At 42.2% G+C, this 16,792-nt stretch overlaps 2 protein-coding genes across 3 annotated transcripts in view; one reads left to right on the top strand and one right to left on the bottom strand.

The window, feature by feature from the left end:
• The window catches only part of ZZZ3 (zinc finger ZZ-type containing 3), a 107,612-nt gene extending 105,203 nt beyond the window's left edge, over positions 1-2,409 (top strand). Inside the window, exon 14 of the mRNA XM_047871637.1 lies at positions 905-2,409. Within this exon, the coding sequence (XP_047727593.1) occupies positions 905-974 (70 nt within the window). The 3' untranslated portion in view covers positions 975-2,409. The remainder of the gene's footprint in view (positions 1-904) is intronic.
• A 731-nt stretch (positions 2,410-3,140) lies between these two features.
• The window catches only part of AK5 (adenylate kinase 5), a 258,183-nt gene continuing 244,531 nt past the window's right edge, over positions 3,141-16,792 (bottom strand). For both annotated transcript variants that reach the window (XM_047871638.1, XM_047871639.1), the window contains one exon: positions 3,141-4,530. In XM_047871638.1, the coding sequence (XP_047727594.1) occupies positions 4,462-4,530 (69 nt within the window). In that variant the 3' untranslated portion in view covers positions 3,141-4,461. The remainder of the gene's footprint in view (positions 4,531-16,792) is intronic.

The raw sequence follows: 16,792 nt of genomic DNA on the forward strand, positions 1-16,792 counted from the left end.
GGTAGTAGTAGCATGAGTAGTAATATGGTGGTGGTGTTTTAATTGGTGGACTGCAGGAATAGGCAGGGCTGTCTTTTACAAGTAGTCCTTCGATCTCCTACAGAGAAGTATTGGCCTTAAGAGACAACATAGACCTACTTGTGAAAGCCTTGCATATTAAGTGGTAGGTCAGATGTAGGTCAGATGTATTTCCTGAAATACTATGTTCAAGTTGTTTGATAAGAATTGAAGGAACTTTTAGTGACACCTAAAACCACTGCTTTAAGGTTTAGGCAGAGGAGGCTTTGATTGGTGTGGTGTGCACTAATAACAAGCGCAAAACCGAGTAAGTGCTTACTATGAGCCAAGCCAGCATACAGTAGCAGATTTAATTCTCGCAACCTTAGGAGAAAGGTGCATTTGTTAACCTGTTTTCATATGAGGAGATCTAGCCAGAGAGGTTAAATAACTTGCCCAAGGTCATATGGTTAGCAGAGTGGTCCTGCTTAGATTTTAACCTAGACAGATTGCTGCAGAGTCACTACCCAATTTATGGAGCAAGAACATTCCCTTTGTGTCAGGCATCACTAAGGTTTGGAGATGGAAGTGTGTAGGGGTTGCTTTTCACTCTTTTTCCCTGGTGTGGCATGGTTCCTAGAGCCACAGACCTGAGGACAGGTCCAGGTTCATGGTACAGAATAGGAAGCAGATCCTTGGATGGGAAGACAGCACTGAGTTCTAGAAAACCACCCAGACGTATAATTTACATATTCTAATTTGACAGCAAACATGTGATCTTGAGGCTTTAGGCAAAGTGTCCTGCCTGAGACAGAATTTATTTCCATGCATGCTTGGTGCCTCTAACTTAACCTAATAGTATGCCTTACCCAGTTTCCTTCCCTTTCCCCTTGTGTTTAAATTACAGTACAGAAGACAACAGTGTACTGAGATATGAAGAACATTTTTTTTTCAAGAAAATAGCATATCACAGGTAGTAAGGATAAATACTGTTTTGTGAAAGTCTTCTTTTAGTTATTACTATGGCATGCTATATAAACTGTATTTCTTAATGTAGGTAACAGATTTTGAAAGCCATTGTTCTAGTTGCACTGGATGGAATTGGAAGTACTTGTTTTTTTTGTTTTTTTTTCCAGATAAGTGGTTTTTTCCTCCACAGAGATTATAGAGGCATTGACCTTTTAGGTTGTATTTTTATTTTTTAAACTTATGAAAATAACCTCCTGTTGATAGAATCCCAGAAAAAAAATACTTTTTTTTTTTAACTTTTTTTTCGTGTAGCCAATTAAATGAATTTTTGAGAAGTGCTATCCCATTTAGCTCCATAAGGACAAAGACCATCCCTATCTGTGTCCCTGTGGCCTGCCTGCCTCTTAGATTTTTAATAAGTATTTAGTACTAGTATAATCAGTGTTTTGATGAGTTATATTTTTTCTCCAGAAAGGTAGGAGAGACCATGTATGTCTGAGTGTGTCTGTGAGTGCCTACGTGGGGCCCTTTGGGGGCCTGCCTCAGGAGATCTTTATAGGGCTCTGAGAGTATTGAAGAATTGCATCCTATCTTATCTGGAGGATGTTGTTCAAGCCTGGGTGGCTGAGAAGATTATGGTTTCCTCTGGGTTCCCAGTTAGGCCGTAAACCTTGATTCTCTGCCATGTTTTTAGAGTGAAAGGGCACTGGAGTGGAAATTCTGGGTCCCAGTCCCAATTGTGAAAGTGAGGCACTCAACAAATATTGACAAAGAACCACCTTTTATTGAACTCTAGGAACTAGTAAATGATTTACATGTATTACTAACTTGTTGAATACTTGCAACCCCTCTGTGAGGTTGCTTACTATTATGTCCACTGTACAGATGAAATAACCAAGTTTCAGCGGATATAAGTGTTAGCTTTTAATAATTGTGTGTGGGATGGAGGGTATAAAGCTTTGCCCTTCTAGAGCCTTATGGTCTAATGCAGAAGAGCACCAGTAAACACATAAATATAAAATATTACATAAAGTTAGGCAGAGATAAATGTTGTGAAGAAAATAATGTTTGAAGAAAAATGGTGGAAGAATGAGGACCAGACTGTCATTTTAGATGGAATAATCAAAGAACGCTCGATGAGACCTGGACGGAGTGAGGGAATTGGCCTGTGGATAACCTGGAGGAAGAGGCGGGATAGCAACAACAAGGGTCTGATCCAGCAGAGATCTTGGCTTGTTCAGGCAACATTAAGAGGGCCCGTGTAGCTTGAGCCAAACGAGCAAGAGGAGAATGTAGTTGATGGGGTGATACAGGGTACAGAGGCAGAGCAGGTGAGGCCTTGAATGTAGACCATTGTAAAGGAGTTTGGATTGTGTTCTGATGTCTTTCACATACACACAAGGGCTTCTGCTGGGCAGAGACCTCTAAGATCCTTTCCTGCTTTAAAATCCTGTGACTTTAAAGTAGCGATGTCATTTCAAGCCATCCACGTCCGTAACACGTTTTAGCAGTCTGTTGCATCTCCAGATCCTCTTCAGGGGCAAAGCCATTTATTTACCTCTGCCGATTCTTTTTTTTTTTCAAGAGGACAGCCAGCTACAGCCATAAAGGTCACGGCATCTGTTGTCTCCTATCCCGTACTCAAGCTGTCCGAGCTGTGGTAGGCATGAACTGTGTTTGCCAATATGTGGTATGTGTTTAAAGAATGTTAATCCCTACAAAGAGTCATTCTGTGTTTTTGGCATAACTGATCATTTTCACCCTCTGATTCTAATTTGCTCAAATGCTCCTTGTGCTCCCGTACAGAGAGTGAGACAACTGGGGTGGTAATAAAGTACTTGATAACTGTGTGAGTTGAAGGAACATGCCCCTTTTTGGTAATACAGGCATAATTGTAACCAAAGATATTTAATTTCTTCTTTAGCAAACACTACATTTCTGTTTAAGAATGACTGCTAGGGCAAAAGGAAACATAAAAATTACCATGTATCATGAGTACACTGAGAATTCTCTATGTAATAGCTCAGAACTGATCTACGGCCAAAATTAAAACCATATGAGCATATCATAAATCTCAACTATTAACTGTGTTTGCTTCTAATTCTGTTTGGAATAAGGCTTCAAGTGCTTTCCAGAATGATGTGAGTTACAAATAAATAGAAAAAGAGCTATGCTGTGTTCCATTTATTTTATTTGTACATATATCCATTTCAAGAAAAAAAAAAATGACTGTAAAAATACAATTCTGTCCCAGAATTGGATCCTTATCAGCACGACCATTGAAGGGAAAAGAACGGCATGCAAACTGAAACTATGGTCATTTGTAGTGACTGAATGGAAGATGCAGTTATTCCAGTAGAATATATAAGAAGCTCTGATTTGGCAACTGATAACACAAAAGAAAACCCAAACCTCACTGGTTTGAAGCAGGGTAAAGCACAGTTTTACATATGGATATGATAAGGTTTGCACAGCCCTGGAAAAGGCCCGCATGAAACAAATACAGCACTGGGATCTGTTAAACATCATGTACTGACATGCCTCTCCCACCCACATCAGTATTGTTACTGTTACTTTCTTGTTTGGCAGTAATAAATAAATACACGATCTTATAAAATCAAAACTATAAGTTGACATTATTCCAGTGAACGCAGTAACAAATCACCTCATGCTTTACGTTATGTTTGGTCATTGGTATTAATGTATAATTGCTGAAATGCACCACCAGGTGTAAAAGAGATTAGGTTAGACAATTTATTCAATTTGTTTTCTTTGTCATATGACAGTATTCCAAGTAGTAGCCAGTTTCCTAAAAATGAATGCAGAAATGTTATTGGTGACTAGTCTGGGTTTTACAGCCTTGGAAAAGCTATACAATTTCACATTGTTTTACTTCTTATCAAATATTCAAATTTAATCATATTTCTTATCACCAGTTGGAGTTATCAGACCAGTCTCTCTGGCTCTGAGCTACTAGTGGATGAGACTTGAGGAAACAGCCACTAGAGGAGGTACCCAGGTGCCTCCCCGCCCCATGGTAAGGCCCTTTATCAGGCAACAGCATGTAAATCTTGGGGTGAGGAAGGAAAATGTGATGGGGCATTAGGGGGGCGCTAACCCCCTGTTTGATGACAGAGAAATCAAATGGTCAGACTAGCAGGTCCTGAGGGCACAACTGAACACCACGCTCTGTTCACGTACTAGCTAGCAGCTCTGAGGCACAGCTGATATGACGGAAGAGTGTGCGTGCTGGGGGTGCGGACGGCTGTCTGAATTAGGAAGAAGAGGTTAGATAATACCAAATACACCATGCATGATTTCCAGACACCTCTCGGAAAGGTCAAGCTCAGAAGCAAACAGCAATGTCAGGATCTGGGGTGGGGTAGGGATGGGGGACACAAACGGTTTAACTTGAAACAATATTGTGTTAAGGGATGAGCCTTTTAATATTTTTTTCTGTCTCCACTCTCCTTGATGTGCATGCTTTTTTTGCCTTCAGAAAATAGAGTCAATAGCTGTGCAGAGTTGAAGAAAAACTTCCTCCGGTGTCCCCTCTGCATTTACCTATATTTAAAGGGAAAAAGAAAGTCTTAAAAAATCTTTGTTAAATAAGACCATTTTTAATAATAAAAGAATTGCCTACTCTAGGCGCCCAAACCACAGAGAAAAAAGTGAGTGGTTGTTAAAAAAAAAAAAAAAACAAACAACTAGGTTTATCTAAATTAAAACATCAAGGAGATACCACTGCACACCTATTAGAATGGACAAAATCCAAAATGCATCAGCAAATGCCGGTAAAGATGCGGTACAGTACTCATTCTTTGCTGACGGGAATGCAAAATGGTACAGCCACTTTGGAAGACGGTTTGGCAGTTTCTTACAAAATTAAACATTCTTACCGTATAATCCAGGAATTGCGCTTCTTGGTATTTACCCAGAGGAGCTGAAAACTTAACGTCCACACAAAAACTTGCACATGGATTGTTTATAGGAGCTCTGTTCATAATAGTTAAAACTTGGAAGCAACTAAGATTTCATTAGGTGAGTGGAAAAACTGTGGTATCCAGACAGTGGAATGTTATTCAGTGCTCACAAGAAATGAATTACTAAGCCATGAACAGACTTGGAGGAAACTTCAATTCCTATTACGAGGTTAAAAGAAGCCAATCTGGAAAGACTCCATACCATGCGACATTCTCAAAAAGGCAAAACTATGGAGACAGTAAAAAGACTGGGTTGTGGCCAGAGAGGAATGACTAGGTGGGACAAAGAGGACTGTTACAGTAGTGAATGGTGGATACATGTCAATAAACATTTGTCAAAATCCAAGGGTGTGAACACCAGGAGTGAACCCTAATATAAACCAGACTAATGTTGAGAATGATGTATTGATGTAGATTTCATCGATGAACCTACCATTGTGTGGGATGTGGCTAGTAGGGGAGGTCGTGTGTGTGTCTGGGGACAGGGCTACATGAGAATTCTGTACTTTATACTTTTTGCTGTGAATTTAAAACTAAAAATCGGTTTAAAACAACGAAATGTAGGTGCCTTGTTGAGGTAAAGTATTGTTAAGGCTCACAGAAAGACTAGAATTAGTTAAAAGACTTCCATGTTCTAGAGCATTTGGACAGGATGGGCATAGGGCTTTGGGTCATGGGCAAGGGGAGGGGGCTGGCGTGTAGAGAAGAAGAAAGCTGGGACCTCCACTTGCAGGTGTGCTAAGTGCAGAGTCCTCTCAGACGTTGCTGGCACACCACTGCGAGGAGCCAACAGCAGAGGAAGCAGCAGGGAACGGACTTCCTGGGTGTTAAGGCACAACTACCCCTTCCTCTCTCAAAATGTCCCAACGTTGGGGATGCCTGGGTGGTTCCGTCAGTTAAGCGTCTGACTTGGCTCAGGTCAGGATCTCACAGTTCGTGAGTTGGAGCCCTGTATTGGGCTCTGTGCTCACACTCAAGAGCCTGCAGCCTGCTTCAGATTCTGTGTCTCCCTCTCTCTGTGCCCCTCCCCGCCTCACACTGTCTCTCTGTCACTCTCAAAAATAAACATTAAAAAAAAAGTGACCCAGCATTGTACCAGTCACCGAGGTATGTCCCAGGCACAGGAAGAGGAGACCTGGGGACCCACGGGACCCGCGGGAGGGGCGGGCAGCGAGCCTGCTGAGGTGCAACTCTCAACCTTCATCTCCACAGGTCCTCATTTCTGCGGTTGGTCTGGGCCGTCTAATCTGCATATTTAACAAATTCTCCAGATGATTTCCCTGTGGGTTATCTTGGACCACACTGATTTCTTCCAATCTTGTCTACCTTCTTTGCACAAACTAGTTTTGATTTCACAACACTAGAGACTTCACAGATTCTAGAGATAGAATAAGTTCTCAAAAACAAAACACCAAAACTAAAAAACCACATTTAAATATCCTAGAAAATAGGTAGAACAGTGTTTCTAGAAGTGTCGTTTGTAATAGCCCCAAGCTGGAAAAATCACACAAGTCCATGAGCAGTAGATGGATAAATAAATTGTGGCATAGTCACAGGCTGGACTAGAATAGTGATGGAAGAAACACTACAGCTACTATGTTGAACAACAGGGATGACTCTCCCAAAGTTGTGGTGAGGGAAAGAAGCGGGTCTTGAAAGAATATGCATGCAGTGCAATTCAAGTTCTGTAAAATCCAAGAACACGCAAAGCTACATCGTGTAGGTTCGGGATCCGTACATAAGTGGTAAAACCATTAAGAGAAGCAAGAAGATGATTATGGAAGTCAGGAGTGGCTCCTGCTTGGAGAGAGGACGGAGGAGGTGACTGGGGAGACCCAGGGAGCCTCTGCCATTCTTTCCTACTTCCTGGGCCTGTGTGGTGATTACAGTGTTTGTTTTATAATTCCTCAAACTGTACATATGGCTTTTATGCATAACCATGTATGTGATACATCTCCCAATAAGGAGAAAATTAAAATTAAAAAAAAATTTTAAGCGCCCTCCCCCAACATGTCCTACCCCTTCCTTCTAGGAAAGTCAAAGACAGCAGTCTGCAACTTGTCTCCCTGGCTACAGGCTTTCCATCTGAGGGCAGAGATTTCAGCTTTGCCCTGTGTGTCCCTCACGGCACCTTGCCTCTTGTTTTACCTCTCCTTCCTCTTCTTTCAACCAACAAACATTTCCTGGGTGCTAACATTATGTGCTGGAGATACCAAGCTGAACAAGACAAAATGACCCTGCCTTCACAGAGCTCACAGCTCAAGAACAGAGATGAAGAGTTAACAGGAATTTATGCTGTTTCGAGGCCAGTACAGGAGCTGTGGATACAGGAACACCTTCCACCATGTTGGGAGGGCAGGGAGTTTCCTGAGGAAAATCGTCAGCAGCAGCAGCAGCACTACAGAAGCATAAGTGCTTTTATTTTTAAATAAAATATTTTTAATTAAAATGTTTTTCTACCTCTGCCCTTGCTTCACTTCTGCCCTTACTTGCTAGCTCACTTCCTTCTTCCCTCCCTCTCATCATCTCTGAAGTCTTCCTTCGCCCCCTCCCTGGCTCTCTCTCTTCCTCCCTCCCTGAGTCCCTCGCCTCCTCACTGGCTCTCATTCCATTCCATTCCATTCCATTAAAAAGTGGTTTTTAAACAGGTAATTCTGACAGTGATCTTGGGAGACAGATACTATCCCCATTTCACACATGACAAAACTGAGGCTCTGAAAGATGAATTAAATTTCCCAAGGTCCTACAGCTAAGTAAGTGGCAGGGACCTGGTGGAAACCAAGGTCTCTGACTCCAAAGTCCTTGCACTTCCCGACCACATTAGAATATGTCCACCAGCTCAAAATGGCTGCTTGGCTGAATTTGGTTGGGGCAACAAGGAGTGAAGCTGGAATGGTAGGCCTGTGTTGATCATAAAGAGGCTTATAGATTCTGTTACATGATAATGGGAATTACGTAAGGGTTTTTAAAGTATGAGTTGATAACAATCAAACGGGTACACAGAAGCTGATAAATGCTTAGTCAAAAAATTGCAGGAGGGTTGAAGTGCAAGGCAAAGAGCACTGTAGTAGGAGCCATGATACCTGTATTAATCCCCAGTCGGCTTCAGGACTCGGACTAGACATTCATCCTCCTGGTGCCTCAGTTTCCTCCTCTGTTCTATAAAGGGACTGATGACAGACGTGTAACCTCCAGGTTCGGTTCCAGCTCTGATACCCTATGCTATTCCAAATCTCAGTACACGTTTTTGTGGGGATCAGGCGCCCATCAGTGGGCATCAGGACTGTTGAGTTTAGTTTGGTGTTGCCAGTCAAGCTGAGCCTGGAGTGGATATGTATTTGAAGATAATGAGAGCCTTCTCTGTGGAGAGACCAGCATGTGCAAAGGGATAGAAATCTGCAAGCACCTGGAGTTTTCAGGGGACAGAGCAAATGCTGCTTGAGTTGGAGGAAGGAGAACAGGAGGCTGGAAAAATAGGTCGGGAGGAGGTTGTGCCTCCACAGATTTACCTACTCTGGACATTTTCTAGAAATGGAGTCACATAGTGTATGGTTTATTTTTATTTTTATTTTTCACTAAGCACTGTCTTCATGGTTCACCCATGTTGTATGGGTGTCTACTGTGTTCCTTTTTCTGGCCCCATAATGCCTTATCTTTAACCTGCATGTACAAGACATGCTTTGGAATGCCTGCCTTCCTGACATCACTTTTCAGCAAATCTGCTGCTGCTCGCTGCCCTGCTGAACCTGCCCTTGCCTTATCAAACCCTATAAGGAGGGAAGATTGTTAACTCACTTTCCTTGGCCCCTCTCAGGTTCCCTTTCGTGTAGTGGGCATGGGTAAGAAGGTAGCGATCCATTAACACTTAGCTTATTGTTTACACTGTCCATGACATTATTAGTGGCAGGTCTCTGGTCCCCCTGTTCAGTGGATTCTCACACGGAGAATATTTTAAAAGAACAATAAGGGACTTATAGAGATTTTCATGTTACTCCTGGGTAAGTCAAAAGAAATGGGAAAGAACCAATTTACTAAGTGCATTTTAAGTTACAGAAACTATTCTCAGTGCTTACAACTTTAGCTAATTTAAACCCACTAACAGGGTGCCAGTGTTTAACACCCTTAGTGAACAGATAAGAATCCTGTAAACTGGGGGCACCTGGGTGGCTCAGTCAGTTAAGCATCCAACTTCGGCTCAGGTCATGATCTCATGGCTTGTGAGTTTGAGCTCCGTGTCAGGCTCTGTGCTGACAGCTCAGAGCCTGGAGCCTGCTTCGGATTCTGTGTCTCCCTCTCTCTCTGCCCCTCCCCTGCTCACGCTCTGTCTCTGTCTCTTAATAATAAATAAACATTAAAAAAAAAAAGAAAAAGAGTCCTGTAAACTGTTTTGTGTGAAGGGGACTTCCTCAGTAATTGAGCAAACTTAAAAGACCCCCAATTCTGAATCAGCAGAGTCAGAATGTATGAAGCTTTAATGTATTTCATTTAATTGAAACCTAGATAAGTGGATGTGCTTTTGACTTTAAGAACCTATCTTTTTGAGTCAAAGACTTAATATAAAATCCTGCAATAAGTGATCAGTAGAGGAAGTATTTTTTTTAACAATAAAAGAAAAAAAAAGCTACCAGCAAGTGAACAGGAAATAGGATTGAATTTCTGAGTTTTCACCTGACTTCTCAAAGGAGAGCAGACAGTGATAATATTTCCCGCAGTCAGCAGAACATACTGCTAAATTAGGAAAGTCGTTACACTGCCTTAGGAATTGCAGGCTTTGTCTACTCCTTCTCTTTCATTCTGTGAAGTGAATCTGCAAACCATAAAACGGCTGGTTCCAACACTGCCCAGGTCTAGTTGTGTTTCTCCTGAATTTCCCACGCTGTGACAAACAGGGCTGGAGTTTTAGTTTTGTTTTTCATGTATCAGCGCCATGGGGCTTCTGAGACTGACCCAGGCTGCCACTGGTTTACGACTGTTGTGTGCACCACCTTCTCACTCTTTTCATCTTGTCCTCTGAGCCAGACGGAGCCTCACACTGCAGGGATCCCTCACCACCAGACGAGGCTCCGCAAAGGCAAAGCCCTTAATATGCAGCACCTGCGTGCTGTCTGGGGCCGAGCATCGGATGCATTCTTCAAAAGTTAGGGTTATGTAAATGACGCTTCCGGGACTCCTCCAATTCACATATCCAGTCGGGACACAGATTTCTCCTTATTCTCAAAGCCATAGGAAGCAAGAGGGCTATGTATACCTTTACTTTAGAGAGCTTTTAGGACAAGCGCTAGCAACAATTTTAGGCTGATTTATAATCTGCATATTGATGGCTTCTCTGTACATAGGATTTTCCAAAGCACAAGCATTTAAAATCTTTCCTTCTTTTTCCTCTTCCTCCCAATTTTGCCTGAAGTTTAAATTTGGCTGGCAGCTCTTTTCATAGACATCCACAAAATTCTAAAAACATATCTGATCAGTCATTTCCCTGTTTAAAATACCAGCAGTATTTAGTTGGAACTTTCTAAGATGGTCTAGAACTGTACTATCCAATGCAGTAGCCATAGGGGGCTTCTGAACACTTGAAAGGCAGCCAGTACAACTGAGGAGCTGACTTTTTAATGCTATGTAGTTAAAATCAATCTAACTTTTAAAACTGGTACTTGGACTCCCTTATTAGAAAATTCAAAAATACATTGGAACAACTAGATTATGTGAGATCTGCCATTTTAACCACAGATTTTAAGGAATATAAATACGATCTATTTCTGATGAAAATTTAGCATCTGAATTGTGTTATGCTTAAGTACTGGATTTTGAAGACATATTAGAAAATAAAGTATCTCATAATTTTTATATTGATGGCATGTTGAGAAGCTAAGACTTAGGATATCAGGTTCAATAAAATCTATTTTCAAGGTCATTTCATTTGGTTCTACTTATTTTTTTCTTGTTAATGTGACTACTAGGAAATTTTAAATCTGTGTATGTGGCCCACGTTCTATTTCTGTTGGACCATGCTGGGCTAGCAAATTTGTTGAATGAAGGAGGAATGAATGAATGGATTCAGGTCCTTCATGGTCTTGCTTCAGCCTTGCTTTCTGGTCTAGTGTGTTACTGCTTTCGTTCATCGGCTCTGCACTAGCTACATCTTGTGCTAACATTCTTGGGCTCTTCCATGTGTCAGTGCCTTTGTCTCCTTCTCCTCTGTCCGTTATGAACTTGTATTCATCCTTTAGGACCTGTTCAAATGTCGTCTTTTCTCTGAAGCCCTCACCTACCTTTCCAGGTTCAGTACTCCCAAAGGCCCAGAACATTCTGTAAATCTTATTACTATATTTACCACTTTGCTGTGGTGCAGAATTTCATGGGTGTCTTTTCCTCTTGGAATTCCTGGCATTAACCACCATGCCTTGGACATCAGAGATGCCCCAGTCTTCTGTTGGCTTCTAGAATCCATGGCAGGGGCTCCTGGAGACGTTGTGAGTTAAAGTGAAGCCCAGTGAATGGACTGCCCTGAGCTGGCCAAAGGCAGAGCCTGCCACGTGACTGGAGCAACCACAGGGGAAGGAAGTCAAGAAAGTGAATAGAAGAGCACAGGGTCTGGAGTTCTCTTCTGCCTACTGTTCTGGCAGGATGCAGACACACACTGAGCACAACTCATTTCAACAGGACCACAGGGGAGCAAAGCAGATTGCACTGAATCAAAAGCTCTTTGCGGGGAATCTAGTGCAGGCCTGACAGAAAGGGCGGGGGGTGGAGAGACTAGTCAAGCAGAATAATGAAGAATGAGTTTCTTAAGACTCTGGGAGACAGATGGAAGATTTATGCCTCATTTGTCAGGTGAGAGGACAGAACCTTGGGGCTCCTTGAAGTCACCTGCCCTTTCGTGCACCTCTTTTTACTGGGCAGGCAGGAGGATGGAGAGCTGTCTCCAAACCCAGGCTGCTACTGGCACTCACCCAGGGCAGCTCCAGCCCGAACCTGGCACGCTTCACACTCAGAACCGAGAAGCAAACTCAGCGGGGGAGGGGCATTGATAGAAGAGGCCAAATAGCCAGGAACTGAGAAGTCCAGAAGCTTTTCTGCATTCAAAAAACTCTTCTCAGGGGGACATGGAGAGAGAAGGAAGTGCAAACAAATGGGTTAAAAAAAGACTGCTTAAAATAGCTCAACAATCTCTCCTACTAGACACAAAAGCCTAAATAAGGGTGTTCCAGTTCCTGCACAGTTGTTAGTAGTAGACAAAACAACCAAACTAGAAACAAACCGGTTGAACAAATTATAGGATATCCATGTTATAGAATATTACATGACTACTAAAAAGAAAACACTGTGACATCTGTATTGGCTTCCAGAGAAATGTGTACAGGATAGTATTTTCATGAAATCAGAACTTTCCACCATGGGGTATGTGTATTTATACAAAGTAGATTGGTCAGGGTCAAAGAATGAGAGAGAGAGAGAGCGTGTGTGTGTGTGTGTGTGTGTGGGGCGGGGGAGACAGAGAGAAAAGGAGGAGGAAGAGTAGGATTGGGGAGGGAAGGTAGAAAGATACACAATAAACTGTTCACGCTGGTTATTCGAGGGGAGTAAGGTTGGAGGTATTAAGGCATTGCTAATTGTTTTATTTATATATACATTTATACACACATACACACTTCTACTCCTTGCTTATTATATTAAGTACTTATTACTTTAGTAATTTAAAAAAATCCTTTGAAATAAGGATTTGAAATAAGCCACCAATGTGAACACTTGACAGTTTTAACACAGCTGGGACCACTGAATCACCTGCTAATGCTTTTCTCTCCTTAGTCTGTTTGATCTTCAGAGAATCTGAAGAGAAACCCCCTCTCACCTCCTGCGGCATAGGATCTGGTGAGCACCCCTTGCTACAGCCTCTCCCAGTTTCCCACCAAAATACCCATGGAGACCCAGAAAAAGATGAATGGCTACAGAATTCTGAAAACTTGGATTGCTACCTGTTGCCAGTGGATTTAGATTCCATAATCTGCTCCTGACTTAGAAAATGACCAGAAAAGCAGGAATCTGCCATTCTGCTATGTGGTTACGACTTTCAAAGACAAGAGTGGTTCTCCCTAAGTCCCACCAGGACATCTTTTTCTAAATCTAATTTAAGATTGTATTACCAAAAGAACAACTAAAGAGAGAGGGGGTAACATGTCCCGAAGGATGGATCCTGACGCAGGAGGGGAAGCAGGAAGAGGCATAGGAGCAAGTGCATCTCGGGGTGGTAGTGGTCCCTGCTCAGCACGCCTCAACCCCCAAATCCCACATTTGGTGTGAGCCTCCCTGATGCACTCCAGTGTGCCTTCCAGCATGAGATCCAACAGGACCAGACCTGAGTGCCGCTGGTCCTGAAGCACACATGAAGTGAGATTAACAATCACCTGCACATCATGTGGGCCATGAGATTCCCTTCCACCCCACCTCCTAATTGAAGGACACAGAAAATTATAGTTTCCAAAGATGGTTGCAACAATATCTCCCACCCCACATACTCTTCTGAATATGACCTTGCTACTCACTCATCAGGAGACGAACTATAATCCCCTTCCCCTTGAACCTGGGCTGGCCTTAGGGACATTCTTAGAACCAATAGAATGCGGTAGAAGTGAGGCTGTGTGATCTCGGCGTGGCCAGAAGAAGCCTTGCAGCTCCTGACTTGGCCTTTGGGAACATTCACTCACTGGAGGCTCCCGTTGGGGCACCACCCTTTGGAACCCAGGAGCAGTCCTGTGAGAAGTGCAAGCCGTTCTAGAGAGGTCACGTGCAGGTGTCTGGCTGTTCCAGCTAAGCCAGCCCGGTTCAGGCACCAGACATGTGAATGAGGTTCCATCTTTGAATTGGACATAGCAGCCCTCTCCGTGGGAGCCCCCAGTTTGAGTCATCCCAGCTGAGCCCCAAATGCCATGGAGCCAAGAAGTACCATCCCTACTGTGCTTTTTCCAAACTCCCAAAGCACAGAAGCCACAACTATCAAGTAACGGCTGTTGATTTATGCCACTAAGTTGTGGAATGGCTTGTTACACAGTGATAGATAATCAGAATATAGAGGATGTGTAAACTTAAACAAACTGAGGTTTCTAGGGGGAAACAAAACTAGAAATAGACAAAGGGCACACTATTCCAGAGATTCAGAAGGAAAGAAGATCTCTGATAATCATATAATATAGAAAATAGAAAAGTTTTAAATACAATTTTTTGAATACTCAACAATAAATATTTATTGAGTAGTTTTTTTTTTCTCATGTGCCAGGCATTATGCTACACTCTGGGAATAAAGGTGTGAACAAGACAGACCTAATTCTTGCCACTACAGAATTTACTTTCCATTGGTGGCCACAGACATGTAAAGAAGTAATTATAATGAAGCATGATAAATACAAAGATGGAGAAAGAAACAGTGCTATACAAACACACAGGAGGGAAAGTTAATGGATACTACTGCTAGTTTAAACTGTATGTAAGAAGACATGGCTGCTATGAAGTAAGAGCAGGCAGTCATGAAATGAGAACAGGCTTGGTGAAAAGGCAACAGCATAAGAAGAAAAGAATGAGCCGGGCAAACAGAAAACACACATGAGAATTAAGGTAAATACTGGTAACTAGGGAGCAGGAGCAATAGTGTGAAAAGCTGAACCAGAATGGTGGAAGACACATTTGGGTTTTTTTCCTAGAAAGTCGAGAGCACAGAAATGAAAACCACAGAGTGGGTTATAGATTGAGAACTGTGCTCTCCAATGCAGAAATCACTGCCATGTGTTGCTCTCGAGCACTTGAGGTGTGTGGCTACTCTGAACTGAGCTGTGCTGTCAGCTCAAATACACACTGGATTTCAAAGACTTGATAACAACATCAGCATCACCCGTTTCTTTTTCCTGTTTAAATTTTTTAAAAAACATTTATTCATTTTTGGGAGAGAGAGAGACAGAGCACAACCTGGGGAGGGGCAGAGAGAGAGGGAGACACAGAAACTGAAGCAGGGTCCAGGCTGTGAGCTGTCAGCACACAGCCCGACCTGGGGCTCAGAACCACAAACCAAGAGATCATGAGCTGAGCCCAAGTCGGATGCTTAACCGACTGAGCCACCCACGTGCCCCTCTTTTTAGTGTTTAAAATATGGCTACTAGAAAACTTAAAATTGCATATATGGGTCACATTATATTTCTCTAGGACAGAGCTAATATAGAAGGAACAGAGTGAGATCTAAGAATTTGATGTTTTTGAGGAGTTTTGAGGAGAAAAAAGGAATAAGGTACATAAAAAATAATCAAAGAATAATTACCCCAAACTCTCAAGTTAAACAAAAAAAGGTGTCTCTGCCAGTGGGAATCGGTGAAGTGAGACTGATATCTGGACAGAAGTTTTGAATGACATGGAAAAATTGAAAAAAAAAAAACCTTTAAAGATACCAGCTGAAAAAAGTTGACTTCTGAATTTGTCTATGGCTTTTCCTCTATAACACTAAATGCTTGAAAACAGTGGAGCATGTTTTCTCCATTTTGATAGAAATATATCATGACCTAAAAGTTTTATATTCAGTGACACTGATATGTGTGTATAAAGCCACTAAAGCAATATTCTCAGATGTTCACAGAAAAATTGAACTAAAAACTTGTTTGAGTTATTTTAGCCAACCGAAGGAAGAATCAAAATTAAGAACTCAAGGGGCGCCTGGCTGGCTCAGTCAGTTAAGGGTCTGATTCTTACTCTTGATCTCGGCTCAGGTCATGATCTCATGGTTTGTGGGATCGAGCCCCAAGCCGGGGTCTGTGCTGACACCTCAGAGCCTGCTTGGGATTTTCTCTCTTCCTCTCTTTCTGCTCCTCTCCCACTCACACACATTCTCTCTCTCTCTCAAAATAAATAAACTTTAAGGAAAATTTAAGAACTCAAGTACAGAGAATTCCAAGTATAAAAGTAATTTTGGGTTTTCCTTTACTTGTGTTGGACTGCACACTTAGGGATCCAGCCCATTAAGGGTTATCAAGGGGTGAAGTCTGACCTTAGGTGCCTTCTGCCTCCACTCCTTCCATGGTAGTGCCAGCAGCTGCATTTCTCATTCTTTATCTCTGGGTTCACAAGAAGTCCCCTGTTAGGTTGCATGACTACCCAGAACAACAATGGGTGTTGCACTATTTCAGGACTTACTAAAAATGGCTAAACTCTTTATGAAGTTGGGACACTGTAGCAGAAAAATTGCCCAACAAGAAACTTAATTTCTCCTCTATAAAAGCAGAGAGACTTGCCAAGGAACTCGATTTCCTGCATCTGTAAAACTGCATGTGTAATGAGTCATTGGCCTCTTTTTTTTTCTTTTTTTAAGTTTATTTATTTATTTTGAGAGAGAGAGGGAGTGGCACAGGGGCAGTGAGAGAGGGGGACAGAATCCCAAGCAGGCTCCTCACTGTCAGTGAGGAACCGGACACAGGGCTGATCCCACGAACTGTGAGATCATGACCCGAGCAGAGATTGAGTCAGACGCTTAACTGACTGAGCCACACAGGCGGCCCCTCCTTTTTTTTTTTTTTTTTAATTAAGACTAATAAATAGCCCAGGGACAGTTATCATCTGTTATCAAGCCCTCTTCATCTATGGCCTGGGGTGTTTCTGGGCTGATTATACCATGAATAAAAAGTATGAAACAAGTGGAGAAAAACAAATGTAAGAAATATATCAAGATGTTCCTTAGTTAGGTTATCTTTGGACGGAAGAATTCTTATCTTTATACTCCTAGATTTTAAAGTGTATTTCTTTTTTTAAAGTAGCTGTTACTTTTATAGTTAGCAAAAAGAGAAGTTTGAAATATCAGTTTATACAATTCTGCA

This window comes from Prionailurus viverrinus, chromosome C1 (genome assembly GCF_022837055.1).
Source record: "Prionailurus viverrinus isolate Anna chromosome C1, UM_Priviv_1.0, whole genome shotgun sequence".
Taxonomy (NCBI): domain Eukaryota; kingdom Metazoa; phylum Chordata; class Mammalia; order Carnivora; family Felidae; genus Prionailurus; species Prionailurus viverrinus.